General features: G+C 50.8%; 1 protein-coding gene across 1 annotated transcript in view; it reads left to right on the top strand.

Annotated features, from left to right (window-relative positions):
- The window catches only part of LOC138821988 (myosin-9), a 94665-nt gene that overhangs the window by 67743 nt on the left and 12742 nt on the right, over positions 1 to 14180 (top strand). Inside the window, exons 15-25 of the mRNA XM_070014494.1 lie at positions 1036 to 1150; positions 3467 to 3660; positions 3986 to 4107; positions 5090 to 5159; positions 6747 to 6907; positions 7615 to 7723; positions 8880 to 9011; positions 9938 to 10144; positions 10588 to 10725; positions 11718 to 11841; positions 13409 to 13580. Of these exons, the coding sequence (XP_069870595.1) occupies positions 1036 to 1150; positions 3467 to 3660; positions 3986 to 4107; positions 5090 to 5159; positions 6747 to 6907; positions 7615 to 7723; positions 8880 to 9011; positions 9938 to 10144; positions 10588 to 10725; positions 11718 to 11841; positions 13409 to 13580 (1544 nt within the window). The remainder of the gene's footprint in view (positions 1 to 1035; positions 1151 to 3466; positions 3661 to 3985; positions 4108 to 5089; positions 5160 to 6746; positions 6908 to 7614; positions 7724 to 8879; positions 9012 to 9937; positions 10145 to 10587; positions 10726 to 11717; positions 11842 to 13408; positions 13581 to 14180) is intronic.

Raw genomic sequence — 14180 nt, 5'->3', positions numbered from 1 at the left:
TGTCTCTGAGTTTTTGTTCTTTCTGTTGTTGTTGTTTTTGGTCGTGGGGCTTGAACTCTGGGCTTGGGCGCTGTCCCTCAGCTCTTCAGCTCAAAGCTAGCACTCTACCACTTGAGCCATAGCACCACTTCTGGTTTTCTGGTGGTTTATTGGAGAAGAGTCTCATGGGTTTCCTGCCTGGGCTGGCTTTGAGCCGTGCTCCTTAGATCTCAGTCTCCTGCGTGGCTAGGATTACAGGCATGAGCCACCAGCACCTGGCTGAGCTTTTGTTCTTAAGACTAATACTCTCCTACTTGAGCCATATATAGCTTCACTTTTGGCTTTTTGGAGGTAAGAGTCTCATGGAGTTTTCTGCCTGGGCTGGTATTGAACCACGATCCTCAAATCTTAGCCTTTTGAGTGAGCCACTGGTGCCTGGCTGGCTCTGGGGCTTTGTTACCTTGCAGCAAACCTGTGTTGATTGCACCTCCTGTGTTGACCCCATGTCCCAGCAGTGTCCATGTTCTGTGCACGTCAGGGCTTCTGTATAATTAGGAAGGAGGCCATGATACTAGCTCTTCTGTTTGTATCATTCTTGGATTTTTCTACAATAAAAATAGGATAGTGTGGGGTTAGAAGCACAGCTCAGTTGGTAGAGTGTTAGCCAGTGAGCAATATACTGAGTTCAAGTGCCAGTCTCAGACTTCTCAAAAAAAAAGGAAAAGAAAATACAATACTATGTTATTAAGACTATGTGTGAAAAATGGCAAGATAGATGTGTGTACTTAAAAGAAAGTGGATGTGTCCTAAGAAGACAGCATGCTGTGAAAGCTGCACTGTTGTCCCTTAGTCTCAGTTGGCTGTCCGTGTTGTTTTTAAGTTATCTGTTCTTCCTTTGGCAGCATGGAGAACATTCTGTCAGTACTCATTGTCTTGGCACTTGCCATTTCCTTCCTGATGATGGAAATCCCCAGGCAGAGGATTGTCCTTGGGTGGGGAGGTTGTGCAAGTTCTTTGTCCCCCCAGCAGCTCATGATCGATCCTCAACTCTTCCAGGTGGATTACAAAGCTGACGAGTGGCTGATGAAGAACATGGACCCCCTGAATGACAACATTGCCACACTTCTCCATCAGTCTTCAGACAAGTTTGTGTCAGAGCTGTGGAAGGATGGTACGCCCTTTGCCTGCCTCCTGTCTCCCTGTGTGGCTAGTCGTCTTCCCACTGCTGCAGTGGGTCCAGACAAATGTGGGGTTTGGACAGAACCCATGTGGGTCTGTCCTCCTTAGCTTTCCCCTATGAAAGGTCTCCCCCAGTGAAAAGGTAGAGGCTGCCCCGAGCTTGCTCCTCCGGAGCAGAGGTTCCTGTGGGTCCTGTGGGCTGCAGACAATGAGGACACCTTCCAGAGGTGGCAATGCCCACGGTGGCTCCAGCCTTGCTGCACAGGTCTCCAGGCCCACGCCTCCTTGTATCCCCCCCCCCCCCCCCCCCCCCCCCCGGTGTGGGACTTGAGTTCTAGGCCTGGGCGCTGTCCCTGAGCTCTTCAGTTCAAGGCGAGTACTCTACCACTTGAGCCATAGAGCCACTTCCAGTTTTCTGGTGGCTTATTGGAGATAAGACTTTCCTGCCTGTGCTGGCTTTGAACCGCAATCCTCAGATCTTGGCCTCCTGAGGAGCTAGGATTGTAGGTGTGAGCCACCAGCACCCAGCCCTCCTTGCATTTCTGCCTCGATTTCTTGTTAGCTGGTTGTGTTGAAGTTGTACTTTCTTGCTGTTTCTCCCTCTGCCTGGGTCTTGCTTTAACCTCTCTGTTGCAGAGATGCAGAGCACTCAGAGAGCCTATTTCTATCACCGCTTTCCCATTCTCCACCTAGAATCAGGTGACTGGCCACCCGGACTGGGGTCTTATGTGTGTGGTGCACCCAGAACTGTGCAAAAGTGCTTCTGCTGCCTTCTCCCCGCCCTTGGCTCCTCCCGCCTGGCTGTGCCTGTTCTCCTGCAATGCCCTGGGCTCCTGCAGCTGTTCCCGTCACAGGCCTACAGTAGAGAATTTGGCAAATGACAGGCTGTGTTGGCATATTTGGGGCTGTCATGTTATGTGTGAGGGAAAAACAAGATGTTAAAAATTCATCTCTTTAGAGCTCTGTCTGACTGCTTGAGTGGCTACAAGTTTCTCGTGTGAGGCGTCCCACATACTCCCGTGTGCCCGTGCTCCTGAATGGCATCCATGTTGTCCAGCAGCCAGTCAGCCTGGGTCGTGTCAAGTGAGCCAGGGGGAAAGAATACCTTAAAAGGAACAGTGTCGACCTTCTCTTGTAGAGCCCGAGCAGCTTTTACCAGCCACTCACCCACAGGAAGCCTGTGGTGACCAGTAAAATAGCTCCCACAGCAGGCATGGGGTGGACTGCCTTGGAGTCGAACTGACTGGCTTCTGTGCTAAGCAAGTGTCCATCCGTTTTCCAATTAATAAAAGAGATCTGGCCACAGGGGAACAGGAAATAGGCTTTGTGCAGGAATTCTTAACTTTTACATTCAGCCATGGAAGGCTTCGAGTGTAACATCAGCTCTTGCTTAAAACTGATCTCCTGTGGCTGGCCTCTTCAGTTTGTTTGATTTTTGTTTACCTGGGAGGAAGCGGTGGGGGACAAGCATCGTACAGTTATGGCCCCTTCCTTTGGCAGGAGTGTGGAACCTCCGGCCCACGGGCCGGGTCAAGGCTAAGGAAATAATTTTGTACATGAGGGGACAAACGTGTCTTCATCAGCTGTCTTGTAGCCTGGCACTTGAATGATGTTACAAATGTCCAAATGACCCCTAGCAGAGAAAAAGGTTTCCTACCCCTTTAGAGGATGGTTTAGAAGAAGGGGACCTGTGATCTAGGAGACAGTTGAAATACAGGACATTAGGAACCTTTGGGAATATTTAGGGCTAACAGTGGTTCTTTGGGGTCCACTTCTAATGCCACCATGTGTTGCGTTGAGTCCCCAGTTGAGAAGAGGGTGACTGTAGGCAGGGAGCCATCCCCAGTCCTGCTGGCAATGCACAGTGTCTTTGGAACTCCCACTGTCTGGCTTCTAGCCCAGTCCTCTAAGGTTAAAAGTTATCAAGTCTTCTCCACTTGGGACCATGAGATTACTTGTGCTGAGCCAGGTTTTAACACCTCTTCAAAGGCAGTCTCCTGCAAACCTGGAATTCTGTCTTTTCCACAGTACATTGCCAGCTTATGTCTCCTCAGGATTAGGAGCTTCCAGAGCAGGCTAAGGTTGGAAACATAAATGTCAAGTTTGCTTTTTTGGGGTGCTGCTCCCCAAGAGAGACAAGCCTAGGAGCCTTTCTCCCCTGGGTATCCTGCCCAGGTTAGGTCTGCCCCACGCAGGGCCTTGCTAGTCCATACTGTCTCTCCCTCTTTTCTGTCCTGATGTCTGTCTCTGTGCACTATGCCCCTCAGCCAACATTCCCAGGCACTCATGTGCTTTGTGTTCTCCACAGTGGACCGCATCATTGGCCTGGACCAGGTGGCTGGCATGTCTGAGACAGCACTGCCTGGTGCCTTCAAGACGAGGAAGGGCATGTTCCGTACTGTGGGGCAGCTGTACAAGGAGCAGCTGGCCAAGCTGATGGCCACGCTGAGGAACACCAACCCCAACTTTGTCCGCTGCATCATCCCCAACCATGAGAAAAAGGTACAGCCACTCAGTGGCATTGGTGGGACTACTAAGCAGCAGCAGCAGCAATTCCTCTAGCCACAGAGCAGGGCCATGGGGCCTCACTAATCTTACAGGCTGGCTCTGGAGGTGGAGGAGATGTGCCATATATGTAGGATGCCTTTCTTGTTGGTTACACTGTTTGATTGTGCCCTGTCTTGGACTGGATTATTGTACTTGGCTGTCAGAATCTGATGGGTGTAGTGAGTTCCTAGAGCTTTTCCCCCTTTGAGTTCAGAGGGCCCGCCTACCCTACCTTTTCTCATCAGTTCTTGGATGCAGCAGTGTGTACTTTCTTCTCCAGGCTGGCAAACTGGACCCGCACCTGGTGTTGGACCAGCTGCGCTGCAATGGCGTCCTTGAGGGCATCCGCATCTGTCGCCAGGGCTTCCCCAACAGGGTGGTCTTCCAGGAGTTCCGGCAGAGGTGAGCAGGCACAAGGCCCTTTCCCGGGCCAGGCTGTCGGTGTAGTGAGCATTGGTGAGGGGCTGCTCCAGGCAAGGACCTTGGGTAGAGATGTCCCCATCCTTGAAGATCAAGGTCTAACCAACTCTCCAGAGCATCCTTTCCCTGTGCCACCCTTTCTGTAAGAAGAGATAAATGATCCCATCTTAGTCAGTGTGCTAAGCCCTTACTCTTAGTGACTGCCAGGACTTGCTGCTGTGTGTTGTAGCCAGAGAAGCTGTGAAATATGATTCAAAGGATCAGCCAGGCGCATGGCACTGAAGGAACTTCATGGGGGTGGCAGTCATAAACACTGCAGCTTGCAGTGTGTGCAGATGTTAGCAACATTGTCCTGTTTGCCCAGTGCCTGTGTTTAGTGCTGACTGCTGCTACTGTGATCTGATTCTTTATTTCTTGGGCCATCCTGCAGCATCCCAGGGAAGCTGCTAGTGTGGTTGTCCCAGAGCCCCAAATGAGGATTCTGGGCAGTTAGTAGTGAGTTAGCCCAGCCTGAATGCCCACCCTCAATGACTGAAATAGTCCAGTGCAAGTTTCTGTTCATTCTTTTTTTTTTTTTTTTTTTAGATCATGGCTTTTTAAAATTTTATTTTACTTTATTTTATTGGGTCCGGTGTGGGGCCTGAATGAACTCTGGGCCTGGGCGCTGTCCCTCAGCTCTTCAGCTCAAGGCTAGCGATCTACCACTTGAGCCACAGTGCCACTTCCGGCTTTTGGCTTTTTGCTCATGTGGTGCTGAGGAATGGAACCCAGGGCCTCAGGCATGCAAAGCAAGCGCTCTACCACTGAGCCACCTTCCCAGGCCCTCTGTTCATTCTTAAATGGTGGTGTTCAGCCTAACGAAAGCAGGGTGGATTTGCCAAGTGTTTTCTTCCATAGGAGACTTGCAGGCCATGCTGTACTGAAGCAAGGGGTAGGATGACCAAATGTATCTTTCCTTCCTCAGATACGAGATCCTCACACCCAACTCCATTCCCAAGGGCTTCATGGATGGGAAGCAGGCGTGCGTGCTTATGGTGAGTCCTGCTGGTGTCTCTCATGGACTCTGGCCTATATTTTCATGGCAGGTGACCATCCTGAGAGGCTGTCGCCCTTTTGATCAGATGTGTTGTGTGGTCCCTGCCAGTGTTTGAGTTCAGACTCTGCTGGATACCCTGGCCATAGCAGATAGGACTTTTAGACGGTCTGTTTTATTTGGGGAAAAGTATCCTGTTGTCTTGCTCATATCTCTTCTGACCTTTGTACCCAGTGAGTGGGTGGACAGCTCCTAGCCAGGGCAGTAGGCCTGGACACTGGCCAACCTAAAGCCTCTGGAGTCTGTATCTTGACTTTTTTTTCCCTTCCTTCCCTCCTTTCTCCAGCCCCCAGTGCAGCATGTATCTGACTTCTGGCTGAATAACTGATAGCCCCATGGTGTTTATTGGCCAAGCCAGGCCTGAATCCTATCCGGCCCCTTTTTCTACTTCTCAGGCATCCTGTCATTCCTGACTTGGCTATGGTAGCAGCCACTGCCTGTTGTCTTAGTGTGCTTAAGCAAGCTTTCTAAAGAATCAGAGGCATGGGCTGGTAGTGTAAGGAGCTGGTAAGGAAAAGACAGGGAAAAAACCCTCAACATGTACAATGTGCAGGAGCCTATGTTGAGTGACTGGGAGATCAGGGAAAGGATGGAAGCCAGGAAATTGGCCCGTTGCTTTCAGATGGGCATCAGCTAGTGCAGGGAGGGTTTGCAGCCTGTGTCTGGACCGCCTTCTCTGCCCAGCCTCAGCCACTTGCTCGTGGGGTGGCCTGTGTGTTCCTCCTGTGGTGTGGAAGGCCTTTGCAGAGAAGATGAGGCATGCTCTCTTTGTGTGGCACAGTGCGATAGACCCATGTTGGCTCCTTCTTTGGTCCAGGGCTTCACCCTGGACTTCCAGAGCCATTTGTGGGCAAGGATTCCCCCAGTCCTCCTTAAGTACTCTAGGTTCTGCCAATGAGAGCTTGCTCTCAGTCCTTCCTCTCGTAGGCAGGCTGGGGCTGGCAGGTGGTGGCACACGTGCCCTTCCACTAGGGCTCACAAGAGAGTTGTCGCAGTCACTGGAGTGATTCATGTTTATTTGGACATGGTACTGGCAGGGACTTGACTGTGCCAACTTCTTTGCATTCTGGGTTCCACAGCCCTGCTACCATTAGTTGCTTTGTGTGTCTTTCCTTGTTTTGCTTTAAGAAAATGTGCTTCCCATTTTACAGCTGGGGAATGTGCCTCATGGTGTCCCCTAGCTAGTGTTAGATCCTGAGACGCAGTGTGGCATGCCCTTTCATCTAAATGTTCATGGTACCTGGCTGCCTCCTGTGGGAGGGTGGCCCAAGTACACTTTGGTGGAGCGTGATTCCGGGGCGCAGAGGCAGGAGATGGAAGAGAAAACCTCAGCATTGCCTTCAACCCAGAGGTCCTGTGTTTGCTTCCTCCGAAAGTCGGGCTTGTCACTGTGCTGGAGCCCACCTTCTCCTCTTCTCAGTGTTCCTCAGCCCTGCTTTCTCTCCAGGAGCCCCGAGACTGTTCTCAGCTGTCTCCTCCTGGCGTCCAGAGTGACACCGAGTCAGCAGCATGCTTTCCTCCCATGCAGATCAAAGCCTTGGAGCTTGACAGCAACCTGTACCGCATCGGCCAGAGCAAAGTGTTCTTCCGGGCTGGTGTACTGGCCCACTTGGAGGAGGAGCGGGACCTGAAGATCACCGATGTCATCATAGGCTTCCAGGCTTGCTGCAGAGGCTACCTGGCCAGGAAGTATGTTCTGGGGTCTCCTATACTCCCGTTCTCTCAGGTCCCCCCTGCCTGCCCTCCTGCTGTTGAGCAGCATCTAGCCAGCAGGGGTCAAGGGCCATGGGCTTTTCCTGCTCCAGTGAGATTAGAGGACCTGAAGGGAAGTGGTGACTGCTTGCGTTTGCTGTCCCCAGAGCTTCTGTGCTCTGTGATCCTGTGTCACCCTATGAGGGGGACAGCGCTATTCCCCACCTGTCCCCAAGGAGCCCTGTGTTTCTGAGGAAGAGGTTCCCTTGGGTCCTTAAGGAAGCCAGCCTTCTCACTGCAGGCGTGGCAGCTGCACACAGGTCTGCGTCCTGGCTCCCTATGCCAGGAGTTGTCCCAGTGTGATCTCAGCCCTGGGAAGAGGAGTATAGTTTGTGGTGGAATAAGTGGAACCTCATTTATCCTGAGCCCTGCAGCTAGTGTCTTTGTACAACATCTTCCTCTCCCTATAACAGCTCAGACACAGACCCTATTGGCTGGTAAAGTTAAAGGCCCCCCAGGAATGGGTGGGTTAATGGCCAGGATGATAGCATGACACATTGTGCTGAGTAGTCTGTGTTGGTTCATATGAAGCCTTTACCCTGTGAGCAGCTGAGTGGCAGGGAAGCTCTTGTCACCCACTGTTGTGACCAGTGATCTGTGGTCAGGGCCATCAGGTTGTGACTGTGTCCCTCCCTCCCCCACAGGGCTTTTGCCAAGCGGCAGCAGCAGCTGACAGCCATGAAGGTCCTGCAGCGGAACTGTGCGGCCTACCTCAAGCTGCGCAACTGGCAATGGTGGAGGCTCTTCACAAAGGTGGGTTTCAGGGCTGCAGCTAGGTGCTCCACTGTAGGCCTTGTGGGGGGCTCACTGCCCATTGTGTGAGACATACCTCTAGCTCCCATATGCCCAGCAGCACCCTCCCAGAACGTCCTATCCTGTTGGATCCAGAAGTATATAAGCCAAGGCATTTATCGGATATGAGTAGCCATGGTGGGGCCAGGTTAGCCCAGAACCACTCCCCACATATAAGGATCCATGTATAGTGGCCCACAGTACAGGAGGTATTGTCTCCTGATCCAGCTTCACTCAAAGTAGACTGGCTCTCTCACCACTTTTAGAACTGTTTAGGCTGTTTCTTTTTTTGTTGTGGCTTGAACTCTGGACCTGGGCTCTGTCCTTCAGCTCTTCAGCTCAAGGCAAGCGCTCTACCGCTTGGGCCACAGCACCACTTCCTGTTTTCTGGTGGTATATTGTCTCATGGACTTAAAGTCTCATGGACTTTCCTACCTGGGCTGTCTTTGAACAGCGATCCTCAGATCTCAGCCTCCTGAGTAGTTAGGATTATAGGTGTGGGCCACTGGTACCTCGTGGCTATTTTTATTTATAATAGATGGCTTACAGTCATTTAAGAAGCTAACAAGCAGAAAGCATCAAGAAGAAAAAATTCTCCCATAATCCTTTCACTCCAACAAACATAGTAGATTCTGATACTTATTCTTACATTTTTCTCATTCTCAATAAATCTCAGCTCTGTATAATAAAGTATACACATTCTTACATAGCTAAGCTTTGACTTGTATAAACAGTCTCATATTTTGCACTTTGTATTTAGAATTCCTTGTCACTGTCAGTTTTTAGAAGTCCATGTGCTGTTCCCCAGAGGACATACCATAATCATCTGGCTACTTGTCCAGTGACTGGTCTCAATGCCATTCCTAAGTCTTGCTATTAATGACAATGCTGTGTGAACATTGTTGTGTGTACCTGGCAGTGTAGTTAGTGAGTCAGAAGGCAAGCCAGAGGCCTTTCTGACTTCTAGAAAGGTTGTCTTGTTAGGCCTCCTCCCCCAGCCCATCTGGTTGCCCCCCTTGCTTTTGTCCCAGAGTTGAGAACAGCTTTGTTATGGTTGGCAGGAGTAGGCATCTTCTAGTAGAGCTTGACTCCACCTCCTCCACCTCCCCTCTCCTAGGTTAAGCCCCTGCTACAGGTGAGCCGGCAGGAGGAGGAGATGATGGCGAAAGAGGAAGAGCTGGTGAAGGTGCGGGAGAAGCAGGTGGCTGCCGAGAACAGGCTCACAGAGATGGAGACATTGCAGTCTCAGGTGAGTGTAAGCCAGCGGCAGCAGCTGTTCCTAGTGCTGCCATCTGCTGTCTACCAGTAGGAAAGCAGGTTGGCTGCTTAGGCAGTGGTTCATATTCTGTGGGAAAACTGCAGTCAGAGTCTCAGCAGGGCCTTGGAGGTTTGGGCAGGAGGGAAGCCACTCTGCTCAATATAAATGTTCAAGGACCAACTTCAAGCCCAGCTCACCGTGTCACTCTTAACCCCTTCCTAGGGGTCTTGGTTTGAAGGTCTTAGGGAGGTTTGGGCAGGAGGGAAGCCACTCTGCTCAATATAAATGTTCAAGGACCAACTTCAAGCCCAGCTCACCGTGTCACTCTTAACCCCTTCCTAGGGGTCTTGGTTTGAAGGTCTTAGGGAATGGCAAGGACTGAGGACATATTATCAATGGCTGCCTGGGAGGTTAAGCACTCTCTTATGGAAGCTACTTTTTCTTGTTTGTGCATTCCTTGCCAGCTGTGAGCCTGAGTGCAGAACATCCATCCAGGCTCTGCTTGAGGAATTTACTCACCTGCTTTCCATTACTGTAATAAAATACCTGAGATGAACACCTTAGCAGGAAGGGTTTTGTTTGCGCTTAGGGTTTCAGAGGGTTGTTCCATGGTCACTTGGCCTCATTGTTCCTAGGCCCATGGCAAGGCAGAAGGTCACGGTGTATAGGGCCTAGTAGAGCCACTCACCTCCTGGTGGCTGAGACACAGAAGAGAGGACAGGGACGATGGGACCAAGGTCCCATTGTATCCTTTCTGGGCACGCCACCCAGTGGCCTTCTTCCTCCATCTAGGCCCTGCCTATCTCCTGAAGTTTCTTCCACCTCCCAGTACTGCCATCTTACTGCCACCAAGCCTTTAGTACCTGGCCAGTGTGAACCATCTCAAAGAACTTAAGTTCTCCATGTGTTCTTTGCAGCTCATGGCAGAGAAGCTGCAGCTGCAGGAGCAGCTTCAGGCAGAAACCGAGCTGTGTGCTGAGGCTGAGGAGCTCCGAGCCCGCCTCACTGCCAAGAAGCAGGAGCTGGAGGAGATCTGCCATGACCTGGAGGCCAGAGTGGAGGAGGAGGAGGAGCGCTGCCAGCACCTGCAGGCAGAGAAGAAGAAGATGCAGCAGAATATCCAGGTATCGTATCTCCTGTGGGGAGAGGGGGAGCAGGGTGCTGAGGGGTGGCAGAGTTTAGAGTCTTTGGGGGAAGCAGCAACATGGACAAGCCTGGGGGCACACAGAAACCATCCTCACTGTCCACTTGGCAGGCCTGCAGAGATTTTTCTCCCAACACATGCCCCTCCAGTCTCAGGAGCCCCCCAGGTCTCGAGTGTTGCCCAGTGGAGCATTGAAACCTGTGGACTTCCTCTCTTGTTTTTGCTCTACCAGCCCAAGGCATGGGGGTCCTTGGGCTCTGCCCCCACTGCCTGTTCCACTGATGTAGAGCTGGCTTGGGGAACCCTGTCATTCTGCATCAGTGCTTGCCTCACACTCCCAGTTCACATGCGGGCCCCATGAGTAGAGCTGAGTTGATCATTGTGAAGTGTGCCCATCTTTTCATGGTCTCTCCACCATGGCAGGAACTTGAGGAGCAGCTGGAGGAAGAGGAGAGTGCCCGGCAAAAGCTACAGCTAGAGAAGGTGACCACCGAGGCCAAGCTGAAGAAGCTGGAGGAGGACCAGATCATCATGGAAGACCAGAACTGCAAACTGGCTAAGGTGGGGAAGGGCAGGTGACCCATCCCTGCCCATCTGTCATCCCCACGCCGTTCCCCCTCCCCCCCCCCCCCCACACACACACATACAACATACACATACACACAGCACTGTGGCTCTGCTTAGCAGGAGTTGCTTCTCCTGTGGTACCTATGACTTCTGGCTGCTGAGGTCCTAAATGAGTTTTCTAATGAGTGAGGAACCTAGAGAAAGATTTGCTATTTCCCCATAGTGAAGCTCTTCACCCACTTCTAAGAGTTGGATCTTGGTGGCATAGCATGTGTCAGTCACTGGTGGGAATAGGGCACTTGTGGCTCGGTGCAAGCACTGCCATTCCTGAGGAGGCGATTGTGTCTTCTGTGAATGTCCCTGTAAGTGTCTGTCCCAGTGAGCAAAGCAGGGGAATGTGTTAGAAGAGGAGGATAGAACCAAACAAAACACTGAATTCCCAGAGGGCCAGCAAGGGAGGTGACAGGATGCTTGCCTGACAGCTAACTATGTGGCGGTCAGGAGTGAGATCAAGATGGCTGGTTGGGGAACATGAAAAGAATAAGACCCCAGAGACAGCTGCACAAAGCAGTTGAAGATGCAGCTCTGGCATTGATTGAGGCAACAGAGAAGCTGGCATGGTGACGTAGTAAGTCCTGTATGGCTTCTTCTTATTGTGAAGGGCCAGCTGTTCCTCTACTAGTTGAAACCCAGAAACTGTCTTACCTGAACCTAAAGGGGGCATGTAGGGCCAAGAGGGGCTTGGACATCCACAGTTTTAGTTCCTAGGGAAGCTTATCAAGCTATTTCTGGAGAGCTAATCAACTTTTGAAGTTGTCTATTGATCTAGTAAATACTGATGAACTGGATATAGTGGCTAAGTTTGCTGCTTTTGTCTCCAATTCCAAATATCTGGGCAAGTCATGCTTTGGGAGAGTTTAGGCATCTGTCTTCAGCTGACATTGAACTCTGACCTGCCCCCTGCCTCTGCCCCTCTCTCCCCATAGGAGAAGAAACTGCTAGAAGACAGAATAGCTGAATTCACTTCAAACCTCATGGAAGAGGAGGAGAAATCCAAGAGCCTGGCCAAGCTGAAGAATAAGCATGAGGCAATGATCACGGACCTGGAAGGTGAGGTGTACCAGGAAGAGCAGCCCTGAGGCATCCCTGGCTCACAGAACAGTCCCCCCCCCCCCCAGCACCCCCACCCCCCCCGACCACCGCTGCCTCAGGACCCCTAGCTGCTAGGCTTTAGGGGACAATGTCTGTTGCCACAGGCTGCAGGCTTCCATTGGTGTGGGCTAGACAGGCCCTGCGAGAGCAACATTCATTGTGAAGCTTTGCTTCCTCTGTTGTCAGCCATCACTATTTCAGAAACTTGAGATTTCCCAAGAGAGTTCCAGGTGACTCCTGAACTGACTGGCTCTATCATCTACCAGCTAGGTCAATTGTCACTTAGTGTTTAATCTCTAGATTTCCCAAGAGAGTTCCAGGTGACTCCTGAACTGACTGGCTCTATCATCTACCAGCTAGGTCAATTGTCACTTAGTGTTTAATCTCTGAGCCTTAGATATTCTTGCCTCCAAAAGCTCATGGTGATAGAGTATGTGTATATACTGTGAAGCCCACACCACTATGGGAGCTTCCATCTCAGGCCTGATGACATAGGGTCAGCTGACACGGGGTGCTAGGAGGACTTCTAGTGTGGTGTCATGCCTGGCTCTGCCCACTCCTCCTCATCTGGACAGGAGGAGTCAGCTGCCATGGGGAACAGGTTCGGACATAGGGAGGCCTCTTCTTCCACAGATAGCTCCCTCACCCAGGAGGGACTGAAGGTATTGACCATTGAGAGGTCTAGGAGCGGCATGCTTGCTAGTTTAACAGACTTAAGAGGATGCTATTAGTGTTTGTGAATCTTAAGAGCCATCAGAAAACGTGCACTGTGTGGGCATAAGAAAAATCAAGTCACTGTCTGATGAGGTAGGGGCCCTGCATGCCTTGGCCTGGAAGTTCGCTTGGACCCCTTTGGGTGTGTGCTTTGAGATTCACAGGCACAAATACTCAGTGATGTTGTTCATGGAGAATATGATCAGCACAACTCAAAAACTTACCAGTTATAGAATGGGTAACTCAGTACAATGCCATTCAAGATCAGAGTCCAATGAATGTCTTCAATGACAATGATTAAATCAGGGGTCTCAGCCTCAAGAGCGGGTCTAGGAAGAGAAATCACCCTTATTAAGCACTTTTGAAGGGCTGGGTCCCATTCTTTGTGCTTCTAAGTGGAGCCTCAGTGTAGCCTAACTAAGCAGGTTGTCTCGTTATTCATATGAGGTGCCAGAGGGTCAAGTGACGTTCCATGACATCACAGAATTGTGAACCAGACACTGAATCCTGATCTGCTCTCCTGAGTTCTTTTATATAAGTTTAGATTCATGAAGAATGCGGTATAGCCGTAAATGGAAACAGAGAACTAAGAAACAAACTTTGAGGAGCCACCCACCCTGGCAGGAAGAATGGGACATGGCCTTAAGCTCTAACTTGTATCCCTGTAGTCTCCACACTGGGCATGGGTATTGTGAGTGAGGACCCTTTAAACCTTCAATGTGTTTTACAAATGCTTGATATGCAACATAAGTGACTGAAAGTATGAATGAAGCCGGCAGCCACTGAGAGCTCTGTGGTCCCTCCCTGGCAGAGCGCCTCCGCAGGGAGGAGAAGCAGCGGCAGGAACTGGAGAAGACCCGCCGCAAGCTGGAGGGAGACTCCACGGACCTCAGTGACCAGATTGCCGAGCTCCAGGCACAGATAGCGGAGCTCAAGATGCAGCTGGCCAAGAAGGAGGAGGAGCTGCAGGCTGCTCTGGCCAGGTGAGATCCTGGTCACTTCCCAGTGCCAGTGCTTGCAGCTAGCTTCCTGCTGTTCTCAGTGTACCAGCAAGCCACGAGCAAGCTTTCTGCTGTCTTACAAGAGCCAGATCACAGCAGAACACTTCCTGTTTGTTAACACAGTATGATGTAGTATGTCTTTGTCTTTTGTTTGTATTCCTAAAAGTTATCCAGAGCCAGGCACCAGTGGCTCACGCCACTGGTGTAATTGTACCTACTGAGGAGGCTGAGATCTGAGGATCATGGTTTGAAGCCATTTCTATTTTAGCACCCAAAAAGCCGGAGTTAGAGCTGTGGCTCAAGTGGTAGAGCATTAGCCTTGAGCACAGAAGATCAGGGGCAGGGCCCAGGCCCTGAGTTCAAGTCCCAGGACCAGCATAAAAAAGTTATTCACAACTTGGTCACCAACCTCAGTTTTCTTCTCCTTTTCCTTTCCTTTTAAAATTTATTCATTGTAGGTATAATATTTACCTATTTAATTTTTTAAATTGTTATTATAAAGGCCAAGTACAGAGGGATTACAGTGACATAAGTCAAGTAAAGAGTATGTTTCTTTTTGGACAGTGTCACCCTTGCCCTCAC

Source organism: Dipodomys merriami, unplaced genomic scaffold (genome assembly GCF_024711535.1).
Source record: "Dipodomys merriami isolate MVZ:Mamm:240054 unplaced genomic scaffold, mDipMer1.0.p SCAF_97, whole genome shotgun sequence".
In the NCBI taxonomy this organism is placed as follows: Eukaryota; Metazoa; Chordata; class Mammalia; order Rodentia; family Heteromyidae; genus Dipodomys; species Dipodomys merriami.
The sequence above is the reverse complement of the archived record's forward strand: the minus strand, read 5'-3'. Positions and strand labels throughout refer to the sequence as shown.